The 26,939-nt window shown below is 41.7% G+C and overlaps 2 protein-coding genes across 11 annotated transcripts in view; one reads left to right on the top strand and one right to left on the bottom strand.

The window, feature by feature from the left end:
• The window catches only part of LOC139411700 (golgin subfamily B member 1), a 69,535-nt gene that overhangs the window by 5,628 nt on the left and 36,968 nt on the right, over positions 1-26,939 (bottom strand). For 5 of the 10 annotated variants that reach the window (XM_071158350.1, XM_071158347.1, XM_071158343.1 and 2 more), the window contains 7 exons: positions 26,294-26,406; positions 23,948-24,152; positions 23,634-23,774; positions 23,281-23,381; positions 22,816-22,929; positions 18,676-18,790; positions 16,589-18,032 (listed from right to left, as the gene is read on the bottom strand). In XM_071158350.1, the coding sequence (XP_071014451.1) occupies positions 17,874-18,032; positions 18,676-18,790; positions 22,816-22,929; positions 23,281-23,381; positions 23,634-23,774; positions 23,948-24,152; positions 26,294-26,406 (948 nt within the window). In that variant the 3' untranslated portion in view covers positions 16,589-17,873. Of the gene's footprint in view, positions 1-16,587; positions 18,033-18,675; positions 18,791-22,815; positions 22,930-23,280; positions 23,382-23,633; positions 23,775-23,947; positions 24,153-26,289; positions 26,407-26,939 lie in introns of those variants that run through there. The other 5 variants (XM_071158348.1, XM_071158344.1, XR_011634619.1 and 2 more) reach the window with 4 other exon arrangements.
• LOC139412255 (uncharacterized) lies at positions 9,741-12,005 on the top strand. Its single transcript, XM_071159094.1, has 2 exons — positions 9,741-9,800; positions 10,356-12,005. The coding sequence occupies exon 2, from the start codon at positions 10,375-10,377 to the stop codon at positions 11,260-11,262; it is 888 nt and encodes a 295-aa protein (XP_071015195.1). The 5' UTR covers positions 9,741-9,800; positions 10,356-10,374; the 3' UTR covers positions 11,263-12,005.

Raw genomic sequence — 26,939 nt, 5'->3', positions numbered from 1 at the left:
TCCATCCTCTGACTGAGAGGGGATTTAGCTTATGTTCTTCAATGTCAATTGAGATCTGAGTCAGATTCCCTTTTCCTGTGCTCAGCCATGTCTTCTACGTCTCATTTCAAGCAGTTTGAAAACAACATAAGTGGTCTGTTTTGTAACATTGGACCACACATTAGGTACAATTGAAGTCAGTAGATTTAAAGAAGGGTGTTGATTTTCTCCTATGAAAAGGAGGTGCTGGTATTGTATATGCATGGATATGAATAGTGAGTTGAGATCTGACACCATGTTTGGAAGACACACCTGTCAGAACACATGTGCCTCATAAACTGTGATTATTGTGTCGACAAACACTTGAATCTGAAGGATGCCAACAACAATTTCACTTGTTTCTTGGCGATGCCTCCAAACTGCCTTTCACAACGTGAACATGATCAGAAATCCAGTACTGTAGCCCTTTTCTTGGGCACTGGGTTGGACTGAGTTTAACACAACTGTAAATGTAATGTGTTTCTTAACAGAAAGGAGAGAGGACACTTTAAATGCTGACACAGTGCTCAGTTAGATTTCTCTTTTCTTTACAAATCTTTAGAAATCAAAGAAATCATAAATTGGCCACAGAATCCACTCAGCAAATGTTAGATAAAGTATGTATTGCACTGTAATGATTCTATATAACAGAGTGTCATATCTGTGTTCTACACAATACATTTCTACATTCTGTCATGTTTTTTCTTCTAGTAATGATCAGATAAGACAAAAAGCAGACTGACTCTTTGACATTTTAGGACTGGAGATGTGCATCTCTGGTTTAATGCACAAAATCCCCAGGATTGAAGACCAAGGTCCTCTAGTAGGTATAATGATACTATACAGTTCCATATGGACAGTGGTGGACCGGGACACTAACTACATAGATATTAGTTTGACCTTTGAAGACCAAGGTCCTCTAGTAGGTATAATGATACTATACAGTTCCATATGGACAGTGGTGGACTGGGACACTAACTACATAGATATTAGTTTGACCTTTGAAGACCAAGGTCCTCTGTCAGCAGTGCATTCTTTACATCATATTGTGAATGTCGATCCCAATGACTTTGATCTCCTCCTTGATGATTGTACTGTAACTTTTTATTTTTAACGAGAACCAGCTCAAATGCACTTTATCCTATAGGTATATGTCTGTTATGTTAACTGTTGCTGGACAGGAAGGTGAAAAGGTTAGGGCAGCTCCCAGTCCTAAGTTTGGTCCTCTCCATGGAGTCTGGCTTTTATTCTCTCGTTCCCAGTGAGGGAGCACACCTTGTCTGTACAGTATTCATACAGTGGCCCTTGGTATTCTAATGGGTGGACATGACATGCATGAGTCTGCACATGGAAACCAAGGCTGAGATGAGCCTGGTTTGATTATCTTTGATAAGAGGAACAAGTGAGAGGGGGAAGAGTGTAATCGTTTTGGTCACGGTATACCAAAGGATGGGTGGAAGAGCATATCACCTCACACATCATAGGTGGTATTGCAACACAAAAATAAACTGTTAAAATGAAGAATTGTAACATATTTTCTCCTTCTGTATTTATCATGACGACACATTATTGCATTATTTCAGATGTAGGTCATAGTTTTTCATCCTGATTTCCTTTTTTACTGACCCCCTGTACAGTAGAGTTTCTGTTTTCAGATGCACTCTGGGAGATTGGGTTTTCCAGCCCGTCCTGTGTGTCTGAGTGTAAATAGGAGAGGAATACTCTCTCTTACTGTAACTCCAAACCAGAACTCTGTTGCTTTTCTGTTTCCAGCATCTCTTTTGCTGATGGACTGACAACACTCATGGTTGAGGATGGACGGTTATGTTACCATATAGCTGCAGTATTGTAAAATGAAACCCTTTCTGTCTGTTCTGTAGATGCTGACCAGTTTTGTGATGAAATGAACACTTTTCACATGTGAATGCTGATACATCAGTCTGAAGAGAGAAACAGGATGGCAGATTATGTGATCTGAATCTTTGCAGATTAACTCAATAAAAGGGATGTTTGATGAAGAATGTGGTTTGTGACTTTAATATATGATTTATTTATGAACATAAATAGTTGTTAGTCAAGGTAATTCTGATGAGATACAATCATAGTTTTCCACCTGATTTGAATCCTTCTCTTCTCAGTTGTTGGATGACAGATGTATGAAGGTTGCTTAGGAAGTAATCTAAAATGGGAGGGAAAGAGAATCAATCAATGTATAAAAGTGTTGGCACTAATTCTCCAAAGAGGTCTAACATTGTAATAGACAACATCATCAGACGCCCCAAACGGTCTGTCTGTCACATAGACCTACTAGGTCTACAATACGAAACAGCGCGTTGGAAGTCAGATTGTCATATGAATAAAATAGCACTGTATTTTACATCTCCCGCGATCCAAAGGCTCTCCCATCTACGTTCCCAACTCCAACTCCATCATCAGGATAGCCAGCTCGTTGACTTCGTCCATTTCGCTCCTCCTGGCCACATGGATACCGGTCGGAGGACTAAACACTTCCAGAGGTTGGTAGTTGTTCACCAGTAGGATGCCCGTGTCAGGCCACCGCTCCGTGTCTCTAACAGGCTGCTGCTGCTTCTGCTGCGCATTGCAATGATTATGGTCCTGCAAAATGGAGGTCCAAATATCCCCGCATGCGTTGGACTGGTCATAGAGAGAGGGGAAGAATCTGGATTTGTTGGCATTCATCTTGTTTTCACTTTTCAGTAGGTCATGAATTCAGGTTTGTTTGGATTTGAAAGATGAATGCACCTGGTGGTTCTGGAACCATTACCTCAAGTTCTTCATGTTCTAAACCTTTTGTTGCATTTTAAATTGCGCAGTAGGCTAAGCCTAATGCTAAAAGGAAACATTTAATCAATAGATTAATTCACCCACCCTAATTCACCTTAGGGGAAAATAATAAAGTATGGGGGATTGGAAATGGTGCAGATAATTACATTGATAGAGGCCACAATCTCTCTGCAATATTAAATATGATCTACTCTCTAAATCAAGATGTATATCGAAATAAAATAAAAACATCTTAGTACAAACTCTGCTGTTCTATTGTGTGGGTAATAATGTTTAATGATGTCCGATGATTTTGTCTTTGTTGTTTGAATTAATGTCTTTGTTGTAAATCGCAAACTGAAGTGGCAGTTTCACCTCTATGGATTCCAACGTTCAGGTCAGGGTCAGCCGAGCCCATGGAAGGACCCTATCACAAGCATAACAGGGCCGAGCCCCTCCATGGAAGGGCCCTATCACAAGCATAACAGGGCCGAGCCCCTCCATGGAAGGACCCTATCACAAACATAACAGGGCCGAGCCCCTCCATGGAAGGACCCTATCACAAACATAACAGGGCCGAGCCACTCCATGGAAGGACCCTATCACAAACATAACAGGGCCGAGCCCCTCCATGGAAAGAGAAGGCCTGGGTGTCACCTTCTCTTAATGTGCATGTCCTTGCTATTTCAGCCTGGCAACTAGACCTATTTAATGCTCAGCTCTCTCCTTAATGGTTCGCTCCAACAACGTCTGACACTCCAGAACAGAAGAACACAACATCACTGGTAAAGAAATTACTTCCAATTAAGGGTCCTGATGTGAATATGAGTATGTCGGTGTGTTACTTTAAAGGGCAGGGTGGTGGTGGGATGCATTGGTTGCACACTTGCTCCACTAGCACCATAACACCTGATTCAGATGATCAAAGCACCATAGTCTTCAATTTAGATCATAACTGATGTTAAACTGAGCAAAACAAATATGTGGTCAATGCTGTCCTCTAGGGGGCGTTGTTACCACACCTGGTCTATGTCATTATGTGTTGTAGTGTTTCTTTTTCAGTAAACTTATAAATTAATATATTTGTATAATTATTCATTTGACTCAGCCGAGCCCATGTTTCTGTTTTAGTATCTGTTCAGGGCGTTTTTCATGCATCCTTGAAGTCATCATTTTAATGTTTCCCCTTTAGAACAGCTGGAGAAAATGCTTAAAAAAGTTAGCCGTCAATTATTTCATATTTTATCCTTATCAAATGTTCTGGTCTTTGGTGTATTTAGTGTTGTTTCTTGCATCATATGAGGTGTTGACCAATGCCACTATTGATTCTTACTTTACAGACACTTGTCTCTACCCAAAATGGCTTCTAAATACATCACAGAAATTGCAATCTCCACTAAATCTGAAAGGGAACAACAGCTTCGTGGCCAAGGCTTTCACATGATGGATGTAAACCTCAACCAAGGCAATTCATCCACCACCAGAGTTTACATGTGGTACAAAAAGGCAATGAAGAACCCATCACCAGAGTCCAGTTCTCATTCACTGATGGAATGAAAGATGGCCCGAGGAGTGCAGGGTACACTGAGCTCCCAGAAAACATCAACTCTGGAGCAAAGGGAAATGTCATCCATCTGTGGTACTTTAGTGGTGCAAACCCTAAGTATGACATTCCCATTGTTGATCTGCTACTCACCACTGATGTGAATGCAGAGGCCGCTCAATTCAAATACGGCTGGGAAAGGCTACCATGTGATCTGAACCGCGGTAGCTTAGGAGATTACATCTACCTCTGGGTGAAGAGAGAGAGTGAGACCTACATCTGTGACGTTGCTGCCACCATCTCATACCAAGAACACATCAACCTTTTCAACAAGGGCTACATCCGGATGGATGAAGATCTCAATAGAGGTGCTGGAGGAAGCTGGATCTTCCTCTGGTACCGTCAATCCACTGATCAGGGCTGCGGGGTCACCAGGGTGAATGTCTCCATCAACCATGAGCAGGATTTCAGCCTACAGCAGCGTGGTTTCTCCGTGGTGAATGTTAACCTCAACGAGGGAACATCCGGTCGGCCAGTGTTTGTCTGGCTCAAGAAAGATGGATCTCTCCCTATCAAGGCCTTGACCATTACATCCAACCCCAAGGCAGACGGTCCTTATGAGGAGGCCGGCTTGGTCTTCATTGAAAAAAGTCTGAATTCTGGCAACAACGGTGTGCCCCTCTTCCTCTGGTATGGCAAGTAAAAACCTGAGGTGGAGAGGCAGTCACAGTAAAAATGTGCCAGATGCTAGCTTTTGCATGGCAATTTCTCTGTCTATTTTCTGTTTAATTTTGTATTATCGTTCTGAAAAAAATGTGTAATTAAATTAAACTGAATGTTAGCTTTTATGTCATCAAGTCACTGTCATAGACCATTTAGAAATGTTTTAAAGTTGACTTTAATGTTCTTTCCAATTAATTCACAGTTGAATTATGGTATTACATTTTAGTATTGTCACAGCCGTCAAAGGAAGTGGACATGAGCGTACATATTCCTTTATTCAGGTGACGCCAACAAAAACAATAAACAAAGTTAACTTCCCACACAGAAAGGAGGGAAAAGGGCTACCTAAGTATGGTTCCCAATCAGAGACAACGATAGACAGCTGTCCCTGATTGAGAACCATACCATGCCAAAACAAAGAAATACCAAAACATAGAAAATAGAACATAGAATGCCCACCCAAATCACACCCTGACCAAACCAAAATAGAGACATAAAAAGCTCTCTAAGGTCAGGGTGTGACAAGTAGTACATTTTAGCAGCAGATGTATCTTTTTTCTGACTATTTCAAGGGCTTATAAGGTATTATATCTCATTGTGTCAAATGTGATTTACAAAAAATGTAGTACAGTAATAGAAATAAAATCAAATGATGAATGATTTGTGTGTAACACTGAGAATCCCAGTCTGTTCATCAATAAAGAAACTTTTACAAATCTGAATGTTGGACCTTTTTAAATAACTGCCCAGTCAAAATCTCACTTTTAAAAGTTCATTTTCTATTAACTGATGTCCAAATACTGTTGTTGACTCGTCTTATACTCGTATTTGTGGCCAAAGAGAGGGTTTTGAAGACGGTGGGTGTAAGAGGTCACAAGAGTGGAAGGTCATTGGACGGTGTATTAAGGGGTAGGGTGTGCTGATCTTGGGTCAGTTTTGCACTTACGATTGGGGAAGGGGAAGCTTCACAACTTCAGCAAAATGACCCCCTCTATCAGGAGGATGGTGGGGTCATATGCTGGTTGGAGTGGGATACAGGGGTGCAGGGAATGGTGGTTAGAAGCACTTCCTGTGGACGATGGAAGCTCTAGCCTCCTTGTATTCATCCTTACTGATCCACCTTCGCTGGAAGGTGGACAGGGAGGAAAAGATGGATCCACCGACCCAGACTGAGCACTTATTCTCAGGGGGGTCAATCATCTACACGAGGGGGAGGTTTAGAGAGCAGAGTTCCATATGTTTGAAAGTTCTCTCTATTTTACATGTCCTTTCTTCAGTTTCATTCTTTCATGTAGTTTTGTAATCATAAGAAATAGCTCAAATGTCATAACCCCCTACTGTAAAGAAATGGTGGTGGATCAGTTATGTTTTGGGGCTATTCTGCTTCCACTGGTTTTGTGCTCTTGTCAATTCCATTGTTCCTTCTCAAGCCAAACAAATGTTAAGGAGTTGGCCTGATGGCACAGACCGTCACTCAGGCTACATATTTCCTAGTGCAGAGAGGTAATAAACACACTTGTTATTAGTATGACATTCTCTCACTACCTCCCATGCTAAATATGAAACAGCTAGTAGGTTTTTCTGACCATGCAACTTGACCAGGACAAAGTCTAGGTTCCAGTTATATTCTATTACTAGGGTCCAGATAGATCTTATTACTAGGGTCCAGTTAGATCCTATTACTAGTGTCCAGTTAGATCCTATTACTAGGGTCCAGTTATATCCTATTACTAGGGTCCAGTTAGATCCTATTACTAGGGTCCAGATAGATCCTATTACTAGGGTCCAGTTAGATCCTATTACTAGGGTCCAGTTAGATCCTATTACTAGGGTCCAGTTAGATCCTATTACTAGGGTCCAGATAGATCCTATTACTAGGGTGCAGATAGATCCTATTACTAGGGTCCAGATCAGTATTTCCTTATCAGGACACGTGGTCAGATAAAACTCCTGGCCCTACATTATGTTGAATATCTTTGCTGAAGGAGAGAAGGGAAAAAAACACCCCCTGATGTGAAATGAGATGTGTATCAGATGTGTATTTGTGTATCAACCCCTACACAAATGTAAATGTATTATAATCCACATAATAATTAACATTTCCTGTTGGCGCATAAGAATCCCTGAAAATATTATATAATGAGCACATCAAGTGTAAGTTACTTATAATAAAGTTGGATTCAATTGTATGTTTCCTTTCTAATCCACTATCAGGTGTTGTTGTCACTAAGTTGATCTGTCAATAGCAACATGTAGTGTCAAAGGTGATCAAGGTGTCTTTTGCAAGGCAGCTCTGTATCTCACAATTATACAACAATTAAACTAAACGGCAGCATAGAAATACACCAAAGACAAAATAAACAGACAAAACACAATCATGAAAAACAACCATTGGACAAGTTCAGGTAGTACAACCCGTTTGGAAGTGCTTAAATCTGTTTTGTGTCTAATTAACATTTGTCCCTGTTGTAAAGAGGTTAGGTACACACTAGTTAACGTTGTCTTAGTCTTGTAACAACAAGGTTTACTGACAGCATTGGTTTCAGATTAATTTATTGAAATAATAGTATACATTTATAAAGTATTCAAAACTTTATTTATATGTAAACACATGACATTAACACGTTCAAATGACTGAGGATCAGCGTCAACAACCCAGGAGGCCAAAGATATCATGTCACAATATTACTGTTGTAAAACACAGACATTCTTTGGAATTACACAGAAGGGAATTTCACATAACAATAAAAGAAGGTTCCTTTGAATCACTAATTAATAACTGTAGAATTGTTGGTTTAGATTCAAATGAACTGTGCAGTTCCAGCGAACCAGACCTGGCTGACTGGCCTTGTCACATACATGAAAGATAAATGCAGCCACCCACACACACACCATGTCATTAAACAGTAGGGCATGAATTCAGATGAAAGCCTGATATTGATTTTTGCATTCAAATGTAAGTATAAAACCGTATTGTACTGGATCATATGAATGATTAGTAGGCATAGTAGATAACAGAAAGACTAAATCCAAAGCATATGGAACAATGTATTTATTTAAAGATTTGTAGGCCAACAGTAGGCCTAATATTTGTGTTTTACCCCTTTAATGTGTAATAATATAAATAATTGTTTAGTGTCCAGTGGGGGGGGGGGGGGGGGGGGGGTCCTAGCAGATGTCCTTACAACTTTATCTTAATCTCAAATATTGAGTAATGAAAGATAGTGAGGGCATTTCCTGTAAGTGTTAATTTTCAAAGACATGTTTCGTCATATTTGTCCTTTGTTAAAGGGGAAATCTCTCCTGAACAAACACATTTATTTATTTGCCGGGATCCGAACCAGATATGTTTGTAATCAAACATTGGATAACATTATGTATTTTGTCTCATCTAAAAAAGTTGTCTGGGGTGTACCGATTCCATGGAACATGGTTTATGAACTGATACATAAAATGACGCTGGATTAAACACTTTGAGTTTTTCAATTTAAATGATTATACAAAATTATTGCAAACAGTAGAGTGTTATATATATGGGGAATACAACCATCCCAGCTCTGCAGAATTTGCTGCGTAGAGACAATCATTATATAACTTATTTTTGGTACTGCCCATATGTAGCTTGTTTTTGGTCACAAGTTCAGGAATGGCTGAAGGTTTGCAACATTTACCTGGAGCTAACTCTGCAAATAGCACTGCTGGGTGATTTAAAAGTCATAGTCAATCAATCAATAATATAATAATACATACTTTTAGCAAAATGTTTAACTTTAATGTACAATCTGTAGAAACTATGAGAATAGAAAGGTTCATAACCTTCTTAAAACATCACAGCACAGTTGCAAAATATATGGCAAATAGAAATTAAAACGTGATGGTCTTCAGAGATAGATGAGAGGAGTTTTGAGTAGCGTAATGGTGGGACAAAAAGATAACTCATGTAAAATGTTTATATTATGTATAAGCTGGAAGTAGAGTTGTCCATTAGTTTACTCCAATTTGGAGTGGGGTGGTAGGCTTAGGGGAAAATAATAAAGTCAGAAAATACAATAAAATTATATATATATATATATATATATATATATGTATATGGGGTATTGGAAATGGTGCAGCTAATTACATTGATAGAAGCCACAATCTCTCTGCAATATTAAATGAGATCTACCATCTAAAAGAAGATGTATATCTAAATAAAATAAATACATCATAGTACAAACTCTGCTGTTCTATTGTGTGGGTAATCATGTTCAACCAATTATATTTTGTCTTTGTTGTTTGAATGAACGTCTTTGTTGTAAATCGCAAACTGAGGTGGCAGTTTCACCTCTATGGATTCCAACGTTCAGGTCAGGGTCAGAAGGAGACATGAACTGGGTACTGGATGGACAGGTTGAGACATGACTAGAGGAGGGGTGTGGTCTGTAGAGGAGGAAAGATACCGTTCCTAGTAATATGTATTCTGTAGAACTCTGATAGGTTAATCATTTTACACCTTAATAATGAACTGGGTACTGGATGGACAGGTTGAGACATGACTAGAGGAGGGGTGTGGTCTGTGGAGGAGGAAAGATACAGTTCCTAGTAATATGTATTCTGTAGAACTCTGATAGGTTAATCATTTTACACCTTAACTGGACAAACTGTATAAAAGAGACACTCAGCTCTCTGATTTGCACACTTTCTACTAGAGACGTCTGACACTCCAGAACAGAGGAAGAACACAACATCACTGGTAAAGAAATGACTTCCAATTAAGGGTTCTGATGTGAATATGAGTATGTCGGTGTGTTACTTTAAAGGGCAGGGTGGTGGTGGGATGCATTGGTTGCACACTTGCTCCACTAGCACCATAACACCTGATTCAGATGATCAAAGCACCGTAGTCTTCAATTTAGATCATAACTGATGTTAAACTGAGCAAAACAAATATGTGGTCAATGCTGTCCTCTAGGGGGCGTTGTTACCACACCTGGTCTATGTCATTATGTGTTGTAGTGTTTCTTTTTCAGTAAACTTATAAATTAATATATTTGTATAATTATTCATTTGACTCAGCCGAGCCCATGTTTCTGTTTTAGTATCTGTTCAGGGCGTTTTTCATGCATCCTTGAAGTCATCATTTTAATGTTTCCCCTTTAGAACAGCTGGAGAAAATGCTTAAAAAAGTTAGCCGTCAATTATTTCATATTTTATCCTTATCAAATGTTCTGGTCTTTGGTGTATTTAGTGTTGTTTCTTGCATCATATGAGGTGTTGACCAATGCCACTATTGATTCTTACTTTACAGACACTTGTCTCTACCCAAAATGGCTTCTAAATACATCACAGAAATTGCAATCTCCACTAAATCTGAAAGGGAACAACAGCTTCGTGGCCAAGGCTTTCACATGATGGATGTAAACCTCAACCAAGGCAATTCATCCACCACCAGAGTTTACATGTGGTACAAAAAGGGCAATGAAGAACCCATCACCAGAGTCCAGTTCTCATTCACTGATGGAATGAAAGATGGCCCGAGGAGTGCAGGGTACACTGAGCTCCCAGAAAACATCAACTCTGGAGCAAAGGGAAATGTCATCCATCTGTGGTACTTTAGTGGTGCAAACCCTAAGTATGACATTCCCATTGTTGATCTGCTACTCACCACTGATGTGAATGCAGAGGCCGTTCAATTCAAATACGGCTGGGAAAGGCTACCATGTGATCTGAACCGCGGTAGCTTAGGAGATTACATCTACCTCTGGGTGAAGAGAGAGAGTGAGACCTACATCTGTGACGTTGCTGCCACCATCTCATACCAAGAACACATCAACCTTTTCAACAAGGGCTACATCCGGATTGATGAAGATCTCAATAGAGGTGCTGGAGGAAGCTGGATCTTCCTCTGGTACCGTCAATCCACTGATCAGGGCTGCGGGGTCACCAGGGTGAATGCATCCATCAACCATGAGCAGGATTTCAGCCTACAGCAGCGTGGTTTCTCCGTGGTGAATGTTAACCTCAACGAGGGAACATCCGGTCGGCCAGTGTTTGTCTGGCTCAAGAAAGATGGATCTCTCCCTATCAAGGCCTTGACCATTACATCCAACCCCAAGGCAGACGGTCCTTATGAGGAGGCCGGCTTGGTCTTCATTGAAAAAAGTCTGAATTCTGGCAACAACGGTGTGCCCCTCTTCCTCTGGTATGGCAAGTAAAAACCTGAGGTGGAGAGGCAGTCACAGTAAAAATGTGCCAGATGCTAGCTTTTGCATGGCAATTTCTCAGTCTATTTTCTGTTTAATTTTGTATTACCTTTCTGAAAAAAAATGTGTAATTAAAGTAAACTGAATGTTAGCTTTAATGTCATCAAGTCACTGTCATAGATCATTTAGAAATGTTTTAAAGTTGACTTTAATGTTCTTTCCAATTCATTCACAGTTGAATTATGGTATTACATTTTAGTATTGTCACAGCCGTCAAAGGAAGTGGACATGAGCGTACATATTCCTTTATTCAGGTGACGCCAACAAAAACAATAAACAAAGTTAACTTCCCACACAGAAAGGAGGGAAAAGGGCTACCTAAGTATGGTTCCCAATCAGAGACAACGATAGACAGCTGTCCCTGATTGAGAACCATACCAGGCCAAAACAAAGAAATACCAAAACATAGAAAATAGAACATAGAATGCCCACCCAAATCACACCCTGACCAAACCAAAATAGAGACATAAAAAGCTCTCTAAGGTCAGGGTGTGACAAGTAGTACATTTTAGCAGCAGATGTATCTTTTTTCTGACTATTTCAAGGGCTCATAAGGTATTATATCTCATTGTGTCAAATGTGATTTACAAAAAATGTAGTACAGTAATAGAAATAAAATCAAATGATGAATGATTTGTGTGTAACACTGAGAATCCCAGTCTGTTCATCAATAAAGAAAGCTTTACAAATCTGAATGTTGGACCTTTTTAAATAACTGCCCAGTCAAAATCTCACTTTTAAAAGTTAATTTTCTATTAACTGATGTCCAAATACTGTTGTTGACTCGTCTTGTACTCGTATTTGTGGCCAAAGAGAGGGTTTTGAAGACGGTGGGTGTAAGAGGTCACAAGAGTGGAAGGTCATTGGACGGTGTATTAAGGGGTAGGGTGTGCTGATCTTGGGTCAGTTTTGCACTTACGATTGGGGAAGGGGAAGCTTCACAACTTCAGCAAAAAGATCCCCTCTATCAGGAGGATGGTGGGGTCATATGCTGGTTGGAGTGGGATACAGGGGTGCAGGGAATGGTGGTTAGAAGCACTTCCTGTGGACGATGGAAGCTCTAGCCTCCTTGTATTCCTCCTTACTGATCCACATTCGCTGGAAGGTGGACAGGGAGGAAAAGATGGATCAACCGACCCAGACTGAGCACTTATTCTCAGGGGGGGTCAATCATCTACACGAGGGGGGAGGTTTAGAGAGCAGCGTTCCATATGTTTGAAAGTTCTCTCTATTTTACATGTCCTTTCTTCAGTTTCATTCTTTCATGTAGTTTTGTAATCATAAGAAATAGCTCAAATGTCATAACCCCCTACTGTAAAGAAATGGTGGTGGATCAGTTATGTTTTGGGGCTATTCTGCTTCCACTGGTTTTGTGCTCTTGTCAATTCCATTGTTCCTTCTCAAGCCAAACAAATGTTAAGGAGTTGGCCTGATGGCACAGACCGTCACTGAGGCTACATATTTCCTAGTGCAGAGAGGTAATAAACACACTTGTTATTAGTATGACATTCTCTCACTACCTCCCATGCTAAATATGAAACAGCTAGTAGGTTTTTCTGACCATGCAACTTGACCAGGACAAAGTCTAGGTTCCAGTTATATCCTATTACTAGGGTCCAGTTATATCCTATTACTAGGGCCCAGATAGATCCTATTACTATGGCCCAGATAGATCCTATTACTAGGGCTCAGTTAGATCCTATTACTAGGGTCCAGTTAGATCCTATTACTAGGGCCCAGTTAGATCCTATTACTAGGGCCCAGTTAGATCCTATTACTAGGGTCCAGTTAGATCCTATTACTAGGGTCCAGTTAGATCCTATTACTAGGGTCCAGTTAGATCCTATTACTAGGGTCCAGTTAGATCCTATTACTAGGGTCCAGTTAGATCCTATTACTAGGGTCCAGTTAGATCCTATTACTAGGGTCCAGTTAGATCCTATTACTAGGGTCCAGTTAGATCCTATTACTAGGGTCCAGTTAGATCCTATTACTAGGTTCTAGATAGATCCTATTACTAGGGTCCAGATAGATCCTATTACTAGGGTCCAGATAGATCCTATTACTAGGGTCCAGATAGATCCTATTACTAGGGTCCAGATAGATCCTATTACTAGGGTCCAGATAGATCATATTACTAGGGTCCAGATAGATCCTATTACTAGGGCCCAGATAGATCCTATTACTAGGGCCCAGATAGATCCTATTACTAGGGCCCAGATAGATCCTATTACTAGGGCCCAGTTAGATCCTATTATTAGGGGCCAGTTAGATCCTATTACTAGGGCCCAGTTAGATCCTATTACTAGGGCCCAGTTAGATCCTATTACTAGGGGCCAGTTAGATCCTATTACTAGGGGCCAGTTAGATCCTATTACTAGGGGCCAGTTAGATCATATTACTAGGGGCCAGTTAGATCCTATTACTAGGGGCCAGTTAGATCCTATTACTAGGGGCCAGTTAGATCCTATTACTAGGGTGCAGATAGATCCTATTACTAGGGGCCAGATAGATCCTATTACTAGGGGCCAGATAGATCCTATTACTAGGGGCCAGTTAGATCCTATTACTAGGGGCCAGTTAGATCCTATTACTAGGGGCCAGTTAGATCCTATTACTAGGGGCCAGTTAGATCCTATTACTAGGGGCCAGTTAGATCCTATTACTAGGGGCCAGATAGATCCTATTACTAGGGGCCAGTTAGATCCTATTACTATGGGCCAGTTAGATTCTATTACTAGGGGCCAGTTAGATCCTATTACTAGGGGCCAGTTAGATCCTATTACTAGGGGACAGTTAGATCCTATTACTAAGGGCCAGTTAGATCCTATTACTAGGGGCCAGTTAGATCATATTACTAGGGTGCAGATAGATCCTATTACTAGGGGCCAGTTAGATCATATTACTAGGGTCCAGATAGATCCTATTACTAGGGTCCAGATCAGTATTTCCTTATCAGGACATGTGGTCAGATAAAACTCCTGGCCCTACATTATGTTGAATATCTTTGCTGAAGGAGAGAAGGGAAACCTCCACCCCTGATGTGAAATGAGATGCATACAATTGGGAGTTTTAGTGCATAGCTTTGAATGCAGCAGTGTTGTATAATAAAGCTTGTGGAGACAAAGAATTCAGTCCCATTCAAAATCCTATTTTCCCTAACCCCTACCCTAGCTCCTAACTCCACCACTAATTCTAACCTTAACCCTAAACCCCCTGGAAATAGCATTTGTCCTTGTGGGGACAAACAAAATGTCCCCAGTTGGTCAAATCTTTGTTGTTCGTTTACTATTTCTGTGGGGACTTCACATCCACACACATCAAAAACAGGTAACTTGAGTCGTGTTTTTCAAACAGATTTATTAAAATTCCTTTCTTCGTGAAAGTCAACCTCAAGGTATTGAACCCATTAATGCCTGGATAGGATAGTAATTGCTGTCCAAACGATTTGACTTCTAAAAAATAGACCCTATTTAGAAAATATGACAATTCGGTTTCACTCAGTAGCATTTCCTCTTATAAATAGATGTATTTTGTCATCCTTTCCTTAATCACACCATATATACAGACCATCAGGACCACGGTACCACAACACCAATGTTAGAACAGGGTGGTATCCATAGAGATAGATAGAGGACTCATCTATACAGACCATCAGGACCACGGCACCACAACACCAACGTTACAACAGGGTGGTATCCATTATCTTTGTATCTGTGCCATTACAGCGTCTGACAGCATGGGCAGTGCCATTGAAGTAGTCAATCTTCTTCTTCACGATTAGCTGATCCCTCCTAATGACCTGGTTGGACATGACTCCAACAGGGTCACCAGGAGGGATCAGCCAATGAAGTTGGAAGTCCAACCCAGTTGACTACATTAAAATGGTGGAAGCCCTCAATGGCGCTGCCCATGCTAATACAGCCTTTTGGCCACTAGAGGCCTCTATCATTCTCTATGGTGGTATCCCACAAAGCAGGAGTAATGTTTTTAGCTCAGCTGGCTAACTACCGTAAATATTCTGAAACACCAGATTTCCTATCCTGGTCCCAAATCTGTTTGTGTTCTGGCCAACTCCATTGCTCATTGTCAAGCCAAACGTGTTTGGTATAACAATGAGTGAGAAAGAGTTGGCATGATGGCACAAACAAACAGCTTGTCACTCAGGCTTCATATTTCCTAGTGCAGAGAGGTAAAACACACTTGTTATAAGTATGACATTCTCTCAGTACGTCCCATGCTAAACTTGAAACAGATGAGATACGAACCAGAGAAATACGAATGATATCCCAAATTGTCTCAAAGCAAGATGGCTGACATATTGTCTCCTGCTTTGTGAATTGCCACCCTGCACTATCAATCAAGTGATTAAATCAGCATGTAATCAATCAACAGATGAAGTATAAATGTACAGTGAACAACAGAGCATTGGGGGGCACAGAGCAACAAATACAGATACATAAATACACACAGTAGACTTTCAAGGGTGCACACTCACACCCTTTTACACTCCACCCTTAAATACAACATCTTACTTACACACTTACCAGGGTACATGCTCACAAACGGGGTAGGAGGATATTCTTCAGACCATGTGATCTGACAAGGTAAAACCTTTAGGTTCCAGTTAGATCCTATTACTAGGGTCCAGTTAGATCCTATTACTAGGGTCCAGTTAGATCCTATTACTAGGGGCCAGTTAGATCCTATTACTAGGGCCCAGTTAGATCCTATTACTAGGGGCCAGTTAGATCCTATTACTATGGCCCAGTTAGATCCTATTACTATGGCCCAGTTAGATCCTATTACTAGGGCTCAGTTAGATCCTATTACTAGGGTCCAGTTAGATCCTATTACTAGGGTCCAGTTAGATCCTATTACTAGGGTCCAGTTAGATCCTATTACTAGGGTCCAGTTAGATCCTATTACTAGGGTCCAGTTAGATCCTATTACTAGGGTCCAGTTAGATCCTATTACTAGGGGCCAGTTAGATCCTATTACTGGGGGCCAGTTAGATCCTATTACTAGGGCCCAGTTAGATCCTATTACTAGGGACCAGTTAGATCCTATTACTAGGGGCCAGTTAGATCCTATTACTAGGGCGAAGTTAGATCTTATTACTAGGGGCCAGTTAGATCCTATTACTAGGGTCCAGTTAGATCCTATTACTAGGGTCCAGTTAGATCCTATTACTAGGGTCCAGTTAGATCCTATTACTAGGGGCCAGTTAGATCCTATTACTAGGGTCCAGTTAGATCCTATTACTAGGGACCAGTTAGATCCTATTACTAGGGTCCAGTTAGATCCTATTACTAGGGACCAGTTAGATCCTATTACTAGGGTCCAGATCAGTATTTCCTTATCAGGACACGTGGTCAGATAAAACTCCTGGCCCTACATTATGTTGAATATCTTTGCTGAAGGAGAGAAGGGAAAAAAACACCCCCTGATGAGAGTTTTAGTGCATAGCTTTGAATGCAGCAGCTATAGAATAGACCTTAGAATTGTGCCAAGGCCACCATGAGACAGTTATTACCCAGGAGACACCAGGGGGTGCCAAAGGGAACATTGTGCCATGGCCTGGTAGTGCCAGGTTGAGCACACAGTGGGTTTGGTATTGGGGAGAAGGGTTGAGCAGCAGTGCAATTACATAGGCATCTTTGCAGAAATAGTACTATTGGCTTTTCCCACCCTTCTCTCCTGAAATACCGTATCTGTGTCTTGCCAGACATCAGCATCAGTCTGAGTGGGGCAGTTCCATCATGTTGTTGATGAATCATCTTAGACTTACACCAGTCTTTGTTCTCCAAGGGGAATCTAAATGAGGTTACAGTGGACTAGTGTTTATTTCTTGTACACGTGCAAATGAACACACACACCTGCGCACACAAATGTGTTTCAAACACACACACGTACGCACGCACGTCTTAGGCTAGCGTTCATGTAGAATGGATATGGCTTTCTGTTCCGTCTCAGGCTTTAACACATAACAGACAGGATCGAAACGGCACTTTCTCCTGAGACACTCCAAAGACTGAGTCTTAATAGTCAATAACAGTCTTCTTCCTCTCGCCTCCGTCTGCACTGATCTGACAAAAAAAATGGGTGAAAACAAGAAGGTAGGATCTAACCAAAGGACCCACTTTCAGCTGTCCATGTTCTTTTCAGACCAGTGTGAACCAAGGGAAGGAGGCGAGGCGAAGAAGCCACAAGACTTGAGACACACCCCAAAAGCCCTCACTCTTATGAAAACTCTGGATACTAGACAAAAACCTGCAGCTTATTCTGAAAGGTGGAATAACATTCCAGGGGAAAAAGACATGGTTAACTACCTCGAAATGGAGTAGAACAGACATTCCTCTTTGTCGTGGAGGAAACGGGCCATGGTGTCTTGTCTACACATGACATTTGTATCTGCAATGTTAACACCCCCAGCGTCAAGTGAACTACATAGAAAAACATTGCGCAGAACAAACCGTTTTTGTCATGGAGGAAACGTGCCTCAGTCTGCTCTATAAATTATATTTCTATCTGCAATTTGTGATTGTTTTCACCCCACAGCACTAGAGGGCGCCGGTGAGGCACATGAGGACAGCCACGTGCAGAATCAGCAGGTAGCCAAGGAAGAGGTAGCGCGAGCGGGCCCGTGATGTCAGCAGCTTGGAGCAGTACAGGCTCCGCCCCCGAAGCCAGCGCCTGCAGGCCAGCATCCCGCCTTTCACCTGGTTAGGAGAGGGTATGGATGTGGGGAGGGGAGGAGAGTCATTCGTCAAACAGGCATTGGTAATCATATTGGTTACCATTGGTCATCATACATGTGATTGATGATTGGTGAGTCAAGAAGAACGTTAAGAAACGTTTTGAAACAGAATCGGCGGAATGAATACACCCGATCACACAGTTGACTTTCATAGTATCCACATACAGCATCAAACACTTTCCTTCTGGCATCTACAGGCTCTCCTCCTCTCACCTTTTCCCTTTGCTTGTGGACTTCAGTGCATAACAGTGGTCTGTGACCAGGTGCAACAACAAAAAAACGTCTCCAAGCCAAACCGCTACTCAGCCTTCATTATTGTCACCATATTAACGTTAACCTAGAACTAACATGTTAGTAAACCCACAATCCAATCCATGTGTATAATCACACAAAACAGTGTACAGCAAGCAGTTTAGCAGTTACACCGACGGGCCACAGTGGCAAAAAAAATAAAAATGAATTGGATTGAGATGCAGCCCATGCAAAGAAACAGACATCCCTTGCTTAATCAGACCGATTTTAATGGGGACTTTTAAAATTATGCCCAATAACTTTCCACAGGATTGCGGACATCGACTAATTTAAGTTTTGTGAGTAACACTGACCTTGCGTGTGACCAGGGGTTCGTTGGGGTTGAGGATGAGGGCTTCCCACTCCTCCTCTGTATCCAGCTGGATGCTGAAGTCTCTCTGGGTCGTCCTGGATGGACTGGAGTCAACGCTGGAGAGGAAAGAGACGCCTTTACTACTATGTGTGTGTGTGAATTCAATTCATCGGCGGAATGAAAACACCCGATCACACAGTTGACTTTCATAGTATCCACATACAGCATCAAATTACTTTATTCATGTGCTTCTGCAACAACAAGCAAAACTACCACAGCGACAACCATTCACATCATCATCAAATCATCATGAACCGTTACCAGCATAACAACTACTGACCGGTCTATTTAAAAAGCACCTGTGTCAGAAAGTAGGAACATGTGTGAAAGAGAAAGGGTCTATTCTCATTGATGAGAATTAAGAATCATTTTGAAAGATTCTCGAGAGTAGGAGCTAAGGGTCTATTCTTATTCACCAGAATTAAGGAGAATTTCTAGAGATTCTTGAGAGGTATTGATTCTCGAGAGGTATTGATTCTCGAGAGGTATTGATTCTCGAGAGACATTACTGTAATGTAAAGTTAAGTATTTCTCACGTCTCAAACGATACCTCCGGAGTTCACGCACAGCACTCACCCCACAGCTGCACCCCTCTAAGCAGGACAGTGTAAACAGCATTTTCAATGTATAGTTTATTGAGTTTTCACCTGAAACTGCAGTAACAGCCTGCTACATTCTGAAATGATCGCTGGAAATTTAAGAAAGTGATGCTCAAAAGTGTTTTTCCTCCCTTGGCTGCTCTGAGCCAACATCCAGGCAAGGAGCTGATCAACTCACTAGGAGATTTATCAAAGTACTCAGTCGAAATTTTGCATTTACCACATATAATAACTTCCACGATATTGATAAAATGAAGCCTGGTTTGTTCAAAGGTGACTTTAATATGCTGAAACTATACTTTTCGTATGAGAGGGGTAAACGTTAACGTTTGATATGCTAACGTTACTAGCTAGCATAGCTGACTAGCTGTATTATTGTCTTACATTTTAGACAACTTTTTTTTATCCAGAACGACTTACATGAGCAATTAGGGTTAAGGGCACACTAGCAGATTTCTTTCACCTAGTCGGCTCTGGGATTCGAACCAGCAAACGCTTGGTTACCTGCACAACGCCCTTAAACGCTGGGCTACCTGCTCCCCATTGCAAGCTACATCTTGCAAGCTAAGTTTAGCTAATACGCGTAAGAACGAGAAAAAAAAGCTTTAATTGTCTGCACATGCTTGTGAATTGTTGCATTATTCAAGAGTGTGATACGGTTTGGTTGCATTATTCAAGAGTGTGATACGGTTTGGTTGCATTATTCAAGAGTGTGATACAGTTTGGTTGCATTATTCAAGAGTGTGATACAGTTTGGTTGCATTATTCAAGAGTGTGATACAGTTTGGTTGCATTATTCAAGAGTGTAATACAGTTTGGTTGCATTATTCAAGAGTGTGATACAGTTTGGTTGCATTATTCAAGAGTGTGATACAGTTTGGTTGCATTATTCAAGAGTGTGATACAGTTTGGTTGCATTATTCAAGAGTGTGATACAGTTTGGTTGCATTATTCAAGAGTGTAATACAGTTTGGTTGCATTATTCAAGAGTGTGATACAGTTTGGTTGCATTATTCAAGAGTGTGATACGGTTTGGTTGCATTATTCAAGAGTGTAATACAGTTTGGTTGCATTATTCAAGAGTGTGATACAGTTTGGTTGCATTATTCAAGAGTGTGATACAGTTTGGTTGCATTATTCAAGAGTGTGATACAGTTTGGTTGCATTATTCAAGAGTGTGATACAGTTTGGTTGCATTATTCAAGAGTGTGATACAGTTTGGTTGCATTATTCAAGAGTGTGATACGGTTTGGTTGCATTATTCAAGAGTGTGATACAGTTTGGTTGCATTATTCAAGAGTGTGATACAGTTTGGTTGCATTATTCAAGAGTGTGATACAGTTTGGTTGCATTATTCAAGAGTGTAATACAGTTTGGTTGCATTATTCAAGAGTGTGATACAGTTTGGTTGCATTATTCAAGAGTGTGATACGGTTTGGTTGCATTATTCAAGAGTGTAATACAGTTTGGTTGCATTATTCAAGAGTGTGATACAGTTTGGTTGCATTATTCAAGAGTGTGATACAGTTTGGTTGCATTATTCAAGAGTGTGATACAGTTTGGTTGCATTATTCAAGAGTGTGATACGGTTTGGTTGCATTATTCAAGAGTGTGATACAGTTTGGTTGCATTATTCAAGAGTGTGATACAGTTTGGTTGCATCATTCAAGAGTGTGATACAGTTTGGTTGCATTATTCAAGAGTGTGATACAGTTTGGTTGCATTATTCAAGAGTGTAATACAGTTTGGTTGCATTATTCAAGAGTGTGATACAGTTTGGTTGCATTATTCAAGAGTGTGATACGGTTTGGTTGCATTATTCAAGAGTGTGATACAGTTTGGTTGCATTATTCAAGAGTGTGATACAGTTTGGTTGCATTATTCAAGAGTGTAATACAGTTTGGTTGCATTATTCAAGAGTGTGATACAGTTTGGTTGCATTATTCAAGAGTGTAATACAGTTTGGTTGCATTATTCAAGAGTGTGATACAGTTTGGTTGCATTATTCAAGAGTGTGATACGGTTTGGTTGCATTATTCAAGAGTGTAATACAGTTTGGTTGCATTATTCAAGAGTGTGATACAGTTTGGTTGCATTATTCAAGTGTGATACGGTTTGGTTGCATTATTCAAGAGTGTGATACGGTTTGGTTGCATTATTCTAGAGTGTGATACGGTTTGGTTGCATTATTCAAGAGTGTGATACGGTTTGGTTGCATTATTCAAGAGTGTAATACAGTTTGGTTGCATTATTCAAGTGTGATACGGTTTGGTTGCATTATTCAAGAGTGTGATACGGTTTGGTTGCATTATTCAAGAGTGTGATACGGTTTGGTTGCATTATTCAAGAGTGTGATACGGTTTGGTTGCATTATTCAAGAGTGTAATACAGTTTGGTTGCATTATTCAAGAGCGTAGTTAATATATTTTAGAGGAAAAGTTGCTCGCATTGTTGAATAGTTTCAAAGCTTACAGGCTAGTCAGTGGCTACTGCCATACTGATATTTACAGTAAATTTGGAGCTGCAGAGCAAGAATGTCACGTTGCCAGTCTCAACGAGAGGTAAAGCAAGCTTGTAACGTAAATTGAAAAGTTGATGTACATATTATGTCAATTGAAATCTTGTCATGCTGCCTCTCCTTAAATATTTGTCAATGAGAATAGCCTCTAAGTGAATTTGTGCGTGTGTATTACACCATGCCCAAACCGGGCACATGCGCCATCGATTTTGTCCCTCCACACGATCACGATACACAGGTTGAAATATCAAAACAAACTCTGAACCAATTATATTTATTTGGGGACAGGTCGAAAAGCATTAAACATTTATGGCAATTTATCTAGCTAGCAGTTACTAAATAATTTGTCTTATTTAGCTAGCTTTCTGTTGCTAGCTAATTTGTCCTGGGATATAAACATTGAGTTGTTATTTTACCTGAAATGCACAAGGTCCTCTACTCCGACAATTAATCCACACATAAAACGGTCAACCGAATCGTTTCTAGTCATCTATCCTCCAATGGGGAGCCTGGCAACGCAGACGCTCTTTGGTGCGCGCGAGCAGTGTGGGTGCAATGATTGAATAACATTATTATTTTGCAACACTCGCACATGCGTTCGGTTTGGGTAGCATGATAGAGTGTGAGAGACAGAGTGTGTATGTTATCAATGGTCAAATTAAAGTTTATTAGCTACATTTCCTGCCGTCTCCCCTAATGTCAGTGATGGTGTTGACATTGAAGGCTGTAGTGAACGTTGAGAATGCTGTGAGGCCAGGCTGCTGTTTGGCATGACAATGAGTTGGCATGGTAACTCAAACAGACAGGCACCCACACATAGTGTGAGAATAGCTGTGTGTGTGTGTGTCCAGTTGTGGCAAAATCTTTACCTATCCCAGTACTACAGAATACATGGTATCCTCCTCCTCAGACCAGAACCCTCCCCTAGGCATGTCTCAACCCTGCATTAGTGTGTGTGTGTCACCTCTTGGCTCTGTCCTCAGCCAGTCCCAGAGCTTCCTCGGCTGCTTCCCTCCTGGTCCTCTCTTCAGCCAGACTCTCACTTAGCTGAACCACGCTCTGCTCCACCTCCACCAGCCTGCAACACACACACACAATGTAGTCATTCTGACACTCCTTCATGTCAAACAGTCTGGCATCACGGTATTCTCAATGTTCACTATGAAACCGTATCTATGAGAGGTCACTGATTGGTTGTCGATATATATGAAGACTGGCAGACTGTTTGGCTTGACACTGACAGCAATGGTTGGCAAGAGCACAAACAGATCTGGAAACAGGCTAACCATGCATGGACACAGAGAGCGAGAGAACAAGGGAGAGAAAGAAAGAGAGAACATAATAGAGAGAGAAAGAGCAAAGCATATCAAGAAAGTGAGAGAGCGAGAGAGAGTTTGATAGAGAGACAGACGAAGGGACAGCGAGTCACCTGGTCCTGAGCTCGCCGGCCTCCAGTGCTTCCATGTCTACCACAGCACTGCTCCTCTCCTGGGGAGCTCCCGGAGGCACTTCTACAGACACCGCCCCCTGCTGGACGGGAGAGCAAACAGCAAGACATTTGAGCTGATTCACTTCAGTAGGATGAGCATGTGTCCAACTTTATATGCAAACATAAATATAGTAACCTACTGACAGAGTACATCCAGGCTACTATTCATTAAAACACACACGGACAAGGATACACACACAGTCAGACACAGATACCAGACAAACACACACAAACACACTATAGTCATTCAGACACCAGACAAGCCTGAGACACACACACACACAACTTTCTACCTTTGCAAGGCCCTTATGGTGCTGGTTAGGCAGGGCCTGGTTCTCCAGCCAATAGCAGCGGTTCTGGGTGTCTCTCAGCGTCTGAGACACTGCCCTCAGCTGGGCCGACACACCCCCTTTCTCCTCCACCACCTGCTGCAGCTGAGATAGGGAGATGAGGAGAGGACAGAGGAGCGGTTGGGAGGAGAGAAGATGTGTTGAGTATGGTGAACTTAGTGGAAACTGATTCAATACCTGTGCGTTGGTTTCTGTGTTCAGCACTTTGGTTGCAGAGCTGATTTGGGTTGTTTTGTGAGTGCGTGCATGTTCAGTACCTTGGCGTTGAGCTGCTGGCAGTGCAGATCTCTCTGCTGGATCTCATAGAGGCAGCGCTGCAGGTGACTCTGCAGCTGAGTTCTCTCTGCCTGGAGCTGGGTCAGTGACGGGTCATCAGACACATCCTTCCCCACCAGGGCCATGGTCTCCTTCCTCTCCCCAGCCAGACGCTGGCACTCAGCCTGCAGCCTGCTACTCTCAGACCTGGGGAAGAACAGAGGTCAGAGGTCATTGCAGCAACACTTGAGTGACCCACTGGTGGACCCAGTCAGTAGTGTGGTTTCTTCAGTAGCCTCTGTTTAGTAGCGGACAATCAATCTTTTGTATGGCTGTAGTAAGCAGTGAACCACTACTGGGCAAACCAAGGAACACACATGGAGGCGTGGGTCAGGGGAGAGTCCAAATCCACTTCAAACACAGTCAATATAAGAGGTGTATTGAAAATAGATGTGCCTTTTTTTTTCAATTCTCTAACTAATGGAATTGAGACCTGGTTTGTCTTGGAGATGGGATTGGCAGGAGATCTAGTAGCTGAAGGGGATTGTCACCACGTGACAACTCATATAGTGCTTGACCATAGGGACCTGCCAGGGCATGTGAGCGAGTGGGGGTTGGGAGAACTCTGTGTGGGTGGGGAGACAACCTGAAGGGACACCATGAGGACAGATAGATGGGCTGTCACCTGCTGGTGAGCTAAAGACTTTGTCTGGTGCATCAACACAGTTTCCACTCTGGTAACTAGATGCCATCTGTTGCATAACAATTAAACAATTAGCTATTTTTTTGTGAAATGTGAAGCGGGGCCTTTGTTCACCATTTACACTCAGGGGAATTGGCATATATGAACATGGCCAAATTGTAATTTTTCTAACAGAAAATAATATGAGAAGCATAGGGCTATGTACAATCATGGTAGCAGTTGAAAGGGAACACCTTGGAGATTATGGGGAAATGATCAGAACAAAGGTGAGGAGACAACATTTCATCTGACAAGACCGAATCCAAAAATAAACTTGTTCATTTTATGTGATTTTTACATTTACTCTACTTTTCGCAGCATCTGTATACATTTGGTAACATGATAACAATATTCACGCAACATTTGGGGTAATTGCAACATAAGACAATAAAATGACAAGTGAGAGGTCTGACTGGTGTCTCCATGAGGCCACGCACCTCTCCAAACTGTGGGTTTGAGTGAGAGGTCTGACTGATGTCTCCATGAGGCCTCACACCTCTCCAAACTGTTGGTTTGAGTGAGATCTCTGACTGGTGTCTCCATGAGGCCTCACACCTCTCCAAACTGTGGGTTTGAGTGAGAGGTCTAACTGGTGTCTGTCTACATGAGGCCACACACCTCTCCAAACTGTGGGTTTAAGTGAGAGGTCTGACTGGTGTCTCCATGAGGCCTCACACCTCTCCAAACTGTGGGTTTGAGTGAGAGGTCTAACTGGTGTCTACATGAGGCCACGCACCTCTCCAAACTGTGGGTTTGAGTGAGAGGTCTGACTGGTGTCTACATGAGGCCACACACCTCTCCAAACTGTGGGTTTGAGTGAGAGGTCTGACTGGTGTCTACATGAGGCCTCACACCTCTCCAAACTGTGCACAGTTCCTAAGTCATTTCAATACATGTATCAATCAAAGAAAGAGCCTTCAAGCTGTGCAATTGAGGAAGTTACATAATAATAATAAAATAAAGGTTAAGTAAATACAAAAATATATATTTAAAATAAAATAAAAGTGAAGCAAGCGCAGTGGAAGTTTTTTGTTTGGAACACAGCCCTGCATCCCCACCATTACACAGCCCTGCATCCCCACCATTACACAAGTACTGTCTCAGTCTAGGTCAGGTGGACATGCTCATTCTATTGCCAACAAGACTAGCCAAGATCTAAAAAACTATTATACGGAGTTAGGATTTCACAAGGCACTTCAGAGAAACACACACATTTTGATGAGCAAAGAATGGAGTCGTGAGGGCATTCAGGTGCGTGTTCCACTGCACATTTTCTTCACAATAAAGCAAACATTCTGTTTAGAACAACCCAGGGTATGATGGCACGTCATCCTTGTAATTCTAAATCAAACAGAGATCATACATTTCCATACTGTGAATTTTGAAATGTGAAGTGCACATTTGGAGTGTGTGTGTGTATGTGGTTTGCTTGTATTACATCAAAGACATATTTATTATAATCCTCGACGTCTCATCTTTCAGAACACATTGAGTGCTTTCGATTTACTGCATTGACCTCACCAATGTGCAAAAGTAACCCAATTGGCAGAAGTAATACAATTTAAATGGCCAACTCAAATCTTTGTAGGTGCAGTTAGGATCTTACCTCAGTTCAGCCAGCTCTGCCTGGTACCCGCCGACTTCTGCTTCAGTCTGCAGTTTGAAGGCCTGTGCCTGCTGCAAGGCGCTCTGCAGCTCATCCACCCTCTGTCTCGTCTCCTTCAATAGACAAAACATACCACTAGAGACACAACAACAACGCACATTGAGGAGACTCATTTGAACACTTCACAAAAAAACTGCATTCCTGCAACACAACCAAATTGTCATGCTTGCACACACCAAAGCCATGACAGGTAGATTAGCTTTTTGACTGGTCCCCCTGCATGCTGTCAGGAAGTTCACACACCAAAGCCATGACAGGTAGATTAGCTTTTTGACTGGTCCCCCTGCATGCTGTCAGGAAGTTCACACACCAAAGCCATGACAGGTAGATTAGCTTTTTGACTGGTCCCCCTGCATGCTGTCAGGAAGTTCACACACCAAAGCCATGACAGGTAGATTAGCTTTTTGACTGGTCCCCCTGCATGCTGTCAGGAAGTTCACACACCAAAGCCATGACAGGTAGATTAGCTTTTTGACTGGTCCCCCTGCATGCTGTCAGCAAGTTTACACACCAAAGCCATGACAGGTAGATTAGCTTTTGACTGGTCCCCTGCATGCTGTCAGCAAGTTCACACTCACAGCCTAAA

Source organism: Oncorhynchus clarkii, chromosome 6 (genome assembly GCF_045791955.1).
Source record: "Oncorhynchus clarkii lewisi isolate Uvic-CL-2024 chromosome 6, UVic_Ocla_1.0, whole genome shotgun sequence".
NCBI classification, from domain to species: Eukaryota; Metazoa; Chordata; class Actinopteri; order Salmoniformes; family Salmonidae; genus Oncorhynchus; species Oncorhynchus clarkii.
Note: the sequence above shows the minus strand (reverse complement) of the source record. Positions and strands in the feature narration are given on the sequence as shown.

Coding starts and splice junctions, on each gene's coding strand:
- LOC139412255 (XM_071159094.1), top strand. CDS start 10,375: ATGGCTTCTAAATACATCACAGAAATTGCAATCTCCACTAAATCTGAA.